Source organism: Sceloporus occidentalis, unplaced genomic scaffold (assembly GCF_023333645.1).
Source record: "Sceloporus occidentalis isolate IW3139 unplaced genomic scaffold, rSceOcc1.0.p SCAF_5, whole genome shotgun sequence".
NCBI lineage: Eukaryota > Metazoa > Chordata > Lepidosauria > Squamata > Phrynosomatidae > Sceloporus > Sceloporus occidentalis.
This window is the reverse complement of record NW_028316985.1, coordinates 17,592,604-17,604,904: the sequence shown is the minus strand read 5'-3', so window position 1 is coordinate 17,604,904 and position 12,301 is coordinate 17,592,604. Positions and strand designations below refer to the sequence as shown.

General features: G+C 37.6%; 1 protein-coding gene across 4 annotated transcripts in view; it reads left to right on the top strand.

Annotated features, from left to right (window-relative positions):
* The window catches only part of BCL2L13 (BCL2 like 13), a 37,935-nt gene that overhangs the window by 14,083 nt on the left and 11,551 nt on the right, over nt 1-12,301 (top strand). For all 4 annotated transcript variants that reach the window (XM_089527738.1, XM_089527735.1, XM_089527737.1 and 1 more), the window contains 2 exons: nt 6,804-6,873; nt 8,755-8,898. In XM_089527738.1, the coding sequence (XP_089383864.1) occupies nt 6,804-6,873; nt 8,755-8,898 (214 nt within the window). The remainder of the gene's footprint in view (nt 1-6,803; nt 6,874-8,754; nt 8,899-12,301) is intronic.

The window sequence follows — 12,301 nt, the reverse complement described above, 5'->3', positions numbered from 1 at the left end:
ATCCTAATATGTATAAAACTTAGGTTCCGTACCGCAATGTCATGGGGCTAATACTGATATCTCTATATTCTAGGTACCACAGATGTTGCCAAACATATCTTGGGTGCACATCTGCTATTGAAACTACTTCCCCATTCTCATAGTGGGAGCACTCCTGGCCTTTAATAAGAGGGACAAGTAGGAAGTAATAGAGAAATTGCGTTGAGGTAGCACAGAAACCTATTTAATGTAAGTCAGTCTGCTTTTTTCCCACTTAGAGGAATAGGCCTTCAATGTTAACAAGAGATAGGAAATGAATTTCAAATGAATACGCAGAACTTTTCTTATAAGTAAGATAAAATAATTGGCTTCACAATACCTTGCTGAATTTTGCTGTTCCTATCTATTATAAAACTGCATGGATTTTATCAAATCAGTGGCATTTTTTTCTCCCACTGCTATATGTAGTGCAGCAGTATGAAGCAGTCCATTAATAATAAGAGCAAATCTCATCTGAACAATCTTTTCCTGTAGTTTGAACTTAAAACTAAATTAACAAAGACATTGGTCTGATTTGAAGATTCATCTGTCTGTGGAAGTGATAGCAAATGATATCTTCCAGTTTTATTGAGCATTTAATACTGGGGAGAATCTCAACAACAAGTTGCCCTCTTTTTTGGGCAAGCTTACAATAACGTAACCTGTTCTACATATCTGTAATTGGAATGTGCAAGCATAGACAGATAAATGTGTAGCATAAACATGTCCTAGGAAGAGGAAAGGCAAATAGTCTTTCAGTACTCAATCAAGTAAAGGATGATTGCTAGCAGATCAAAACAAACAGGCAAAGGAGCACAGCTTCTGCTGCTTATTTCATTAGATTTTTATTGGTCTTAACCTGACTATCTCTAGCAGTCTGACAGGACAAAACTGGCAAGAGCAGTATAACCAACTATTATGCACTCTTAAGAAATCACTGTACACATTGATTATCCTTTATTCAAAATGCTTGTGACCAGAAGTGTTTTGGATTTTGGAATAGTTACATATACATAATAAGATATCTTGGTGATGGGACCCAAGTCTAAACATGAAATTCATTTACGGTTCATATTCACCTTAGGCAAATAGCCTGAAGGTAATTTAATACAATACTGTATTTTAATAATTTTGTGTACATTGAACCATCAGAAAGCAAAGATGTCACTATCTCAGCCATCCATTAAAAAAGGTTTTCTATTTTGGAGTGTTTCAGGTGTAGGATTTTCAGATAAGAGATACTCAACCTGTATAAACTTTTCTCAGTTGAATTCCTGGGAATATCAGCTTATTCTGTGAGGTTTTTCTTATGTTTATATGATGCAGGTAGAGGAGAAAATGCGAACTACTGCCCCATGCAGCAAAAATGCTGGCTAGACATATACCAAGTACTCTTGCAGATGCATGTTTCATGTAAACTCTAATGGCTTCTTCTTCTGGGTCTTTGGCTGATTTCAGTCCTAAAGGCAGAAAAAAAGAGTCTTGCTTCACAGCTGTCTCGCAGTGGATGCGCCATCAGTGTTTGAAGCTCAACATGTCCAAGACAGAGCTTCTTGTCTTTCCTCCTAAGCCCACCCTTCAACTCTCCTTTTTTGTCTCTGTGGACAACATTTCTATTCAACCAGTCCAGCAAGCCCGCAGTCTTGGTTTTATCTTTGACTCTTCTCTGTCGTGTATCCCTCAGATCCAGACCACAGCCAAGGCTTGTAGATTCTTTTTGTACAATATTGCCAAAATACGACCATTTCTCTCTGCCTCTACTGCCAAGATCCTGGTCCATGCCCTAGTGGTCTCACGACTTGATTACTGTAATGTCCTCCTGGCTGGGCTTCCTCTTTCTCACCTCCGTCCTTTAATCTCTGTTCAGCATTCAGCTGCACGCATTATCACTTCCACCCACTGCTCTGACCACATCTCTCCTGTGTTGGCATCCCTTCACTGGCTCCCCCTCCCTTTCCGCATTCAGTACAAGCTCCTGCTGTCGACATTTAAAGCCCTCCATGGACTGGCCCCTCTTTACTAATCAGACCTTCTTTCTCCTCACCTTCCCACCAGGGCCCTCCTTTCTGGTAGTCAAGGTCTACTGTCTCAGCCCAGGATTTCCTCTGCCCCATCCCGGATTCGCCCCTTTTCACTTGCTGCCCCTCACTCCTGGAACCTTCTTCCCCCACAAGCAAGAGGCATCACTTCTTTAACCAGCTTCAAAACGGAGTTGAAAACCATCCTGTTCAAAGAAGTCTTCCCAGGCATTGCATAATTGTCGCTTACTACTTGATGTTCTTTTGGTGCCTGTTTATCAAACCATTTCCTGTATTGCTATGTACTGTATATGCATTATCCTACTTGAGAGTATGTATTTTCCCTGGAAAATGATTAACCATCCATTATGAAGCCAAGCGCTCCCTCCAGTCCATCTGCCTTGGTCCAGGCCTTGGAGGTAGAGAGGAACTGCTGGACCTCTTACCCTTTCCCTCCACCACTCCCTTCTCCTTCTGTGTCATGTCTTTTTAGATTGTAAACCCGAGGGCAGGGAACCGTCTAACCAAAAAGATTGCATGTACAGCACTGTGTAAATTTACAGCGCTTCATAAATAAAGGTTAATAATAATAATAATAATAATAATAACAACAACAACAACAACAACATATGCATTTTGATGTGATGTATAGCATCACATCAGCCAGTCCTAGTTCTCCAGCTGTATATGTTCATAGCTTAAGTACTTGCCAGACAGCAAGTGTACTTATCCCTGGTAAATGAAAGATTGAAAACTTGTTATAGGTAAGAGTAAGCAGCTGTTGGCAAGGGGGGACCATTTCCCCTTGACCTCCCCTACAGGGCACAGCCTTCCACTGGCAACTGTGTCAAAATGGAAGCTGGAAGTGATGTGTCACTTTTGGTTGCTATGTTGGGAAGGACACAGATAAAAACTGAAATTTGAGGGAAAGATGGTTATGTAATAATTTTTCTTTTTCTGTGGAGGTCTTTGATATGTGTCTAGGAGGCTTTTGTGTGGTTTTTGGTGAAAATTGGCTGAAAGTCATGCCTTGTTTAAAAAAAAATGGAGGAGGGCTTTGATACCTGCAAAAGTGGGATCCAAGGGCTTTGCAAAGCCCATGGATTCCATTTTCCCCACCTTGTTCTGGGTATTTCTCTCTTATTTGGATACATTGTGGTGAAGCTTTAGCTTATGTAGCTATTAACATTTTTACCAGTTTCCAACATAATAGTGAAATGAATTAAAATGGAAGGAGATAGAGGTGAGGGTCAGTCACATAAAAGCTTTCTGTTTTAAGATGACACTTTTAAGGTTAACCCAGAAAGCAAAAAATTGTGTGCTGTTCCCTAAGAACCCCTTCTTTCCTCGATCTGTTCATTTTGTTATCAGCTGAAAATACCTTATTTATTAAGAAAATACCTTATTTATTATTTATGGGAATACAGTACATTGAAACGTTTAGCTTAGATTGCCTTTTAGATATTGTTGTAAATTCAGGTTTACTGTGCATCGCCTAGAGAGATCAGCATTGAGACAGAGAAAGGAGTCTCTAAATAGTCATGAAAAGGCAGAGAGTGCCTGGTTTCCAAGTTAATGTTATCTTTATTGCATTTAAACAGTGTTTTGTTTTTGGGGGGAGGTTGTTTGTTTGTTTTGTTTTGCTGCAGTAACATCCCCAAACTGTCTTGTAATTTGAATACCAGGATAAAAATGTAATAGGGACATGTAGAAATATATTTGGTAGAGTTTTCTGATGACATAGTTTTGATTATATATATATTCAGTTCTGTGGGATAGGTGACTGTAGAAATGCCCATATAATGGAAAACAATGCAATTTAATGAAATTCTAGAGAGTTGTTTTGATATTTGCATTGTTTCTACATAGCTTTATATTGTACAGTTAAGAAATAATTGAAGCTGTTTATATCTGTATATATAAATATATCTCCAGCCACACTTAATAAGAAAAAAAACATTTTATAAATATTTGTGCTGGAGATAGTAAATATGAGCTATTTAGTATCTCATTACTTAATGATTTATGGGTATTCTTGTGGATTTTGATCTGGTAGTTGAATGGTGCTTTAAATAATCTTGGGTTATAAGAAAAACTGTCACTTGAACTTACTCAGTGGTGACAGTTGAACATGTCATGACAATATAGCTGTTGTCATCCCTTTTGTAGTCGAAACTTATTTCTGACTTAGTATCATTTGTTTATTTAGCACATTGATAAAAATGTCTATACAAGAATGGGAAGAAGGTTATTAATAGTCTTTGATGACTTGATATCAATCATTATATGCATTATATTTGAAGAACTTGCAGATGCTTTCAAAAGATCATAATGCCACCTTCTGATGGAACTTGCCTTGTTACATCTTGACATGGTAATATGGGTGTCTTCTGCTGTCATGTATTCAATACAGCATCCAGATTTAGTAGCCAAGGAAAACCAACTGATATTAAGCTAGAATTGATAAATGCATTTGATGCTTTGGGAAGTTATAGTCCTGAAAGAACTAGAGAAACGAGGATTAGAAAAACCAGCCAAATATGAAATATTTAGTTGTTGGAAAAAACACATTGAAAGGATAACTGTCAGAATGAAAAGATGAGCAAGTGTCCATGGGGCATGGAACAATTGCAGGAGCTTTAGTGCCAGTTAAGACTAAATATTTCTGTTGTATTACAGTTCAGTGTTGTATGCATATCAGTGTTTGTAGATCGCCAGGGGAACACTCCTGTATGATGTTGATAACCTGATTTTATGATTGCTTAATTAGAAACAGAACCACTGTATTCAGTGGGGTTACTTCCAGATAAGTCTGCATAGAATTATAACATATACCAGTATCTTATATTATGAATTGACTCTGCTGTTAGAACCCATCATTCAGTGAACTGAATTTAGTTAGGGCCAATTAAAATCAGTGGGACTTAAGTTAGTCAGTACTAACTTGTTCCACAATTTTATGGAGTTTAGTCTAATCATGTCTGAGTCTGGATCCAATTTGTTGTTTAATAATCCACATGTTACATTTGTACCTTCCTGCTGGCATGCTAACCTGTTTTCCTCCTTCTCTGCCTGCTGGGTGTGACAGAACACCTTTCTTTTTTGCTATGGGAAAGAGCATGGCATGCAAGGCATGGCATCATCGTGATGTATTGACTTTGTTTCTCAACACTGCTCCAAGTAGCTGACACTTATCAATAGAAGGGGTTAGAATCATGATGTTGTTGGACTGCAGTGTCCCAACAATGCTAGCCACCATAGCCAGTGATGAAGAAAGGTAGGAATAACAATCTAACAGCATCTGGCGTGCCACACAGTTCTCACCCCAGATAAGTTCCTGAATTCATTGTAGTTAGTGCAAGGGTCTATTGCTTTTAGGGCCTCGTGTGTCCCCAATATTGAAACTTCCATATGCTTGCAAAGCTCTACTTGTCATATGTGTTTGGAACTGAAATATTTTTGTTTTTTCATACATTAAACTAGAACATTTTATTGACAGCTAAGTCCCATAGTTACATATTTATATCTGGTTGAGATGGATTTATGTGTTGCAAATAGTTTGAAATGGCAGTTTAGGTAAAGAAAAAAGCTGGTGCTTAAATTAATGGAGCCGTGAATGTTTAAGCAGATCTGTTTAGTGTGCTATATGTATGTAGCTGGTGGAGGTTGTCTCTTTGTGTATATGTATTGTTAAAATGTAAAAAGTACTTCTAAAGAGAGGTTATTGCATGCATTCCATGGCCTCAATTCAGTATTCCCTAAGTGTAGAGTAAATATCCATATGTAGACCTATGCTATACTGAGCCATATACCCTGTTCTGACTTGCCATAAAGCCCTGGAAGCTGTCCTACATGGCTATTCTGTGCTTTCCAGCAAGCTGGCACGATCAGAGAAGCATATGGCTACCTCCCTATAGCCATGTGCACAATGAATTCAGAAACGCTGAGACCCCTCCAGAAGATGCCCATGGATCTCAGTTCTGATGCCATCATAGTGCATCTGGCTATGTTGATGTAGCCATACGCATCTCCAGTCCTGCTATCTTACTGCAAAGCATGGAATAGTTGTATGGAGCAGCTTCAAGGGCTTGACTGTAAGTCATTGGGTGCTCTGGAGGGAGAGAAGGAATACCAACCCCTGCAGCACCTGAAAAGGGACATCTGTTTAAATGTCTTAGAAGCTTCTAAAGTCTTCTTCACTTTGTAGGAGGAAGAGAGATTACAAATATTAGCATCCACTTTTACTTAACTGAACTTCCCAAAACTGCAATTGTCATTTAAGGAAGCAGCATCAGAAAGTCATGATCCCAGCCTAAGTTTATAGCTTAAAAATCTCAAACTCTAAAAATAAATTGGATTCAAATTATGAATATTCATTTTCCCTTGCTTGCATATATGAAGGGTAGGATAAACAGGGTCTGGGACATTATTAGCTCCAGCTTTGATTTCTGTCCCACTAATCTTTCTATTTACTTTATCCAATAGTAGTAACTTAAAATGACAAAAGGATGGCATTTCCTAATGTGGTACAGTATTTATTCTGTCAGTTGCCTTCATGGGATTTTTTTAAAAATGCAGTTCGTCTAGCTAACTGTAAGAACGAAAGTTGTTGGTAGGCTGAATCAACTTTCTGAAAATGTGGAACTCAGCATTTGTCTGCTTGCTAGTAACCAGTCTGACAACATGTAGAAACTGTTGAAAAAAGTAGTACACTGTTTTAATGTTTTTTCTTAGCTTCTTTAATTTGTTTTGTTTTCACTTTTTTAGACCAGTGACTTACCAGGAATACAGGGAGAGGACTCAGGAGGCAGCAGCTCATGCCAGCGGATGGAACAAGGTACTGGCTAACTTTACATTGAATTGACTAGATGTCCTCAACTAGTTTATCCCAATTTTAACTTCTTCCAAGGTGCTGGATCTGCCTTGTCTGTATTATAGCACCCTAAATCTAGCTGCTAGTTCCAGTTAGAGTATATGTTTTGTGTCAAATGCTGAATGGTAAGTTAACACTTATGTAAATTCTGTTGATTCGATGAATCTCCTCTACTTGGGACTAGCAATTAAATTTAGATCAAAGTGTATTTCCCAGGCTTTATTCCTACCCAAGTGTAGAAGCTGGTGTAATCTGCTTAAGGACAAGACTATGTTTATAGAAGCGGTTGGTCTTCTCTTACATGTATCTTAACAAGAATGGAGCAGCAGAAAATGGAGCTTTCTATATCCTTACAAGTATATGCTCTCTAAAAATAAGATTGCTTTCACTGCAACCAGTATTGCAAGCCAGACTTGCAAGACAGCCTTGCAAGGTATATCTATGCAGGCAATCTGCACTAGATTTTTTTTTTTACTCAATAGTTGTTTTTCTTGAAAAACAAGAATGTGAGAGGAAATGATTTTTTTTTTGTTCTGTTACATCCTTCATTGCTTAAGGGAGAAAAACAAAAAGAGAAACAAAAACTGCAGAGTCCTGTGGTACTTTGAAGTCTAATGCAAAGTCCTTTGGAACCTTAAAAGTTTTTATTGTAGTATCAGCTTTCATGGACTATAATATGTTTGTTTATCTTTAAGCTGCAGTACCTTTTATTGTTTTGGGTGCAACAAACTAAAATGGCACCTGTTTGAAAACTTACAAAAAATGGGTGGTGCCCTTGGGCAAGTCACATGCTCTCAGCCTCAGTGTAAAGAATTATAGAGTTGGAAGATACCACTTTCCCAGTTATGGGACGTTGAAAGAAGCAGTTACTGCAGGATTCTGAGGGGTATGTCCAGCTGCCTGTTTCAGTGTTCCTCGTAACTAGCAGAGTAATGCCAGTAATGGAGCGTGGCTTTGGTGCAACTTCTGGACTCTTAGGACGCATGCATCATTGAAACACCATACCTCCACTGTGACTCGAAGCAGCTTTATTTTGGCTGTCTGTAACAGGCCTTAATGTCTTTGCCTACTGGGAAAAGGATAGCAGTGATGCAGTCAACTGACTCTCCCTTGGTAGGGAGTTCCAAGGCCTAGGAATAGCTATTGAGAAAGTTCTCTCCTGTGTCCATACCAAACAGGCCTTTGCAGATGATGGGATGGAGAGAAACCCCTCCTCTAAAGGCTTGGGCAGACTCATATGGGAAGGGCTTTCAGATTGTCTTGACCTAAGCTGAACAGGGCTTTATAGGTTATGACAAGCACTTTGAATTGTGCTCAGAAACAGACTGGTTGCTCACAAAGCTGTTTCAACAAAGGAGTTACATTCTCTCTAACCAGTTCTGGTCAGTAGTCAGGCTACAGCAGGTATGGACCTGCTGAAATTTCTGAAGTTTCCAAGGCAGACCCCTGTTAACCTATAGTTTCTAAAATTTTAGGTTCTATCCTTTCATCTCTTTTATATTTGGTGTAAGTTTCTGTTATTGTATTTTATTTTTTATTTCTATGTGTCATGTAATGTGTTCCCCTGATGGTTGTAGAGCATCCCCACTCTTGGTTTAAATTTTCCTTTGATTTTTCTAATCTTGTGGGAGATGGCTCTTCCTTTTTTGTTGTCATCTTCCATTTCTCTGCATTGATTATTATAGTAGTTCTCCTTGTCTAAAAAGTTGAGATGAACTTAAAGTTACCTTTCTACATGTGTACAAAATTAAATTATTATAATAAACTTAGCACTCTGAAATTTCTGATATTGTGATAAAATGTTAGAACACTTGGTCATGTTTCTCTCACCTTTTGTTTTTACAGGTTTTAGTGCCTCTGGTTATTCTTCAGCAATTCTTGATAGAGCTATCAAGACGAGGCCAAGAACCACTTGGTGCATTGATGAATTTTGGAGTGACCTATCTGGAGGACTATGCTGCAGACTATATCATCCAGCAAGGTGGATGGGTAAGAAGGCTAATGTCTGAATAAAATATCCTTCTGTGGAAATAAATTTTGATGTGTCTTGTGCATATTTCATATTTAAGATTTATGAGGCTGAATTTAAAAAGAGAAACTCTAAAAAATTGTACTTGACAGAGCATATAGACATCATTAGGACAATATGCAGCATATGAAAAAAGAGGATAGAAAATAAATGATCATTACACACAATATCAGGCAAATATGATTCCTATGTGTATACTCTTTGTAAAGTCTAGTCTAGTGTGTGTTTGTTTTTAAGTAGATTCCACCTACCTTATAGCCATAGACACTTTCCTGTAGGAAGCCACTTTTGTTTGAGGTGCTGTTTCAAAATGGTTTTCAAAAGTACAAGAGAACCCACTGTCATATGCACTCCCCCTTCTTCCCATCTGTTTCTTACAACTTGGTAGAGTTCAGCAGCAACTGAGTAGGCATGCAGATTATTCCTCTCTAGGAGGTAGAACACTGCCAGATTTAAACAGAATTAATCTGGGATTAATGAAATGACTCCCTAGTTGGTTTTATTGTGAAAGTAAAGCTGGTCAGTGATTACAAAATCCAAACAGCAAAAATGTCATACTAATATTCTCTTTTAAATAGTGTTCATATACAGTATGTTGATTCTGCAAAAGATACTGAGAGATGTAGACACCAGTCCTTCCTGTTCCCTTCCTTTTGTTTTTATCACTCCTTTCTTCCTCATTCCTATTTTTGTATGAGAATAAGAACATTCTTTGTTTGATGCGAACTGCCTTTCATTCCTAGTGCAACAGGAAATGTTTAGGTTTTTGTCACTTATTTTTGCTTCTTGCAGAATGAACTAGGATTCCTACATTGGGTTATGCTTTAGGCCTTTATTTAATGAAAAACTCGGTAGGATTTTTTTGCAAGCAGTTATGATTCTTGGTGTAATGACCTTGGTAAGATAGCTGTTTTTGATCTTTTGGTACTTTCAGGGGACTGCTTCATTCCACAGTTTTAAAAGTATTTAAAATATTTAAAATATAAAACTATTTTTATAATGTAAGTGTTACAGCATATAGATGCATACAGCCATAAAGCTCTGTCTACCAAGGAGGGAGTGTTCATATTCTATGACATTGTCATTGTCTGGGCTGTTCCATGAACTATGTGCTTATCTGTTCACCTCTAACCAGGCATAAAATTGGACTGACAAATGCTTCATAGCCAACAGGGCAGAGCTATTTTTGAAACTGTGCAGGCAAGGAGATGGGGAAATAAGTGAGGTGATTATTCTGTTTAGTCTAAATAATCTGAAATGTTTAACTTCTAAGGCGAAAAGCAAGACTTTTGCTGAAAGTCCAGATTTTTCTATCTGCATATTGTTGTGTAATATGTTAACTTTTATGGATACATGAGCATTTTTTTTACCAATAAGGTTTTTCTTAAAACAGGGTTTTTTCAGTAATCATTGTTACACTGAATATTCTAGGAATCTCTAGGTCCTCCAGTGCAACTCTGTCATCAACCTCTGCCAGAAGTCGCACTAGAGTTGCATTCTCTATCCCCTTTTCTGCATTCTCCTAAAGTCATGGCTAGTATCAAATTCCCACTCAGTCATGTCTCCAAAAGACATGCATATGTAAGTATCAGTTAAAATTGTCACCAGCCTAGTTTGTTAACCTGATTTGAAAGAAGTAAGTATGAGGAATGCAGTATAGTGGGTGAGGTGTCAAATAGACTCTCTTTCTTTGGCTTTACAGAACAAGCACACTAGTCTTCTTTAAACTAACTTCCATGACTGCCTTTAACCTTAAGAGGTAAATATATAGCTCCCAGTAAGCATAGTGCATTTTATACGCAGTTTGCTCTCCTGGCATCACTTACAGATAACAGAAGAATCACAGAAATGTTCTATGTTTTCCACTGAGTCAGAGCAAAAACTTCTGTTCTTATTTGGCAGCAGCTTAACTCCCTGGCTTGCCCTGAAGCTGTATTAGGGCACAAACAAATGGATGTGCACTGCGCACACTCCCTCTCCCTTGGTCTGTTCTCTTTCTCTCCCTCCCTCTCTTGTTTGCTGTGTCTGTTGCATCAGAAGGTTCTCCTGGAAAAGTGCAGAGTAGGAACAGTCAGTCTGGGTAAGAGTTTTTTGCCAAAATAGTATCTTTAAACTTAAAAGTGTCAACCTTTCCTTCATTTCTACTATTTCATCCAGAACTGAGCCAGTCTTATGGAAAATCAGAAAGGAATAAGAATGATAAAATGTTGTTTATTGAAAGTCTCTGTCTTGTCAGTTTCTAGATTGTTCAGCTTTACTGTCCTTGGACTTTTGAGTCCATTTGACTTGTTAAAGACAAACTTGAATTTATAGTATACAGTTAAAGTCATAACTATCACTTGGCTTGTTGGTGATACTGAATTCACAGAGTGATTTGAACAACAGAATATTTTCTCTAGCTCTGGAGTTAATTTTTAAACTTGGCATGTAATTTCAGTGGATGAAATTGAGTGTTTTTCCCCTAAAAATAAATTTGGTAAGTAGTTGTGTACTGCTTGTTCTATTTGTAGACATATATGAAGTAACTTCATCCTCCCCACGAACTTGGATGATTTCATTCCTATTAGAAAGATCATTAGCATGGTTTGCATCCCAGTTGCTTCCCAGACTGTAATGATAACATGCGTTGCTTGAAATAACAGTATTTTAATTATTATTCCATTCTTACTTAAGAGCTGCTTCATAAATAAATGTCTGGTTTTCTATTCTTGGACTTTGCTATGGATGACAAGGCAGAAATCTTCACAGAATGTTGTATCAAAATAGAAGCATGCTTTATCATAGGCATCTTAGTTCTGGTAGAGCGTGCTTAATAGGAAAGTAAAAATTTACATAGTTTATATTGATGGCTGCTGCATAAGTGAAAAATTCAGAATAACGTCTTAGATATTTTTATCTGAAGATGGTCATTTTGGAGGGAATACATTGAGTAATGGTAGCCAGATTTTGTTTAACTTTTGAGAGATTTCTTTTTACTTTTATATGAGCATCCACTGGAGAATTTCAGCAGTAGATATTTTGTCAAAGGAAGAGTTTATAATCATCTTTGATGCTTAAAAAGATAGCAGCGAGGGTTTGAATCAGATTGTGTAGTGCTGTGTACATTATGGGGGAAACCATTTTTGTTGTTGTTCTAGGTTTATTTTTACACAGACTAACCACAGTCCTGGAATAAGAGTGTCAGTAGCATTTTAGTATACTTCTCTTTGAAAAATACATAAATATTCCTCCATGGTGGCAAGGCTAATTAATTTATATCTCACCTGATTCTTTAGGTTTTTAATCATACTGACTACTTTAAAATACTAGAGCAGATTTTGTGATCCTGGAGTTGTATACCTAAATATAAACTATTTTAGATTG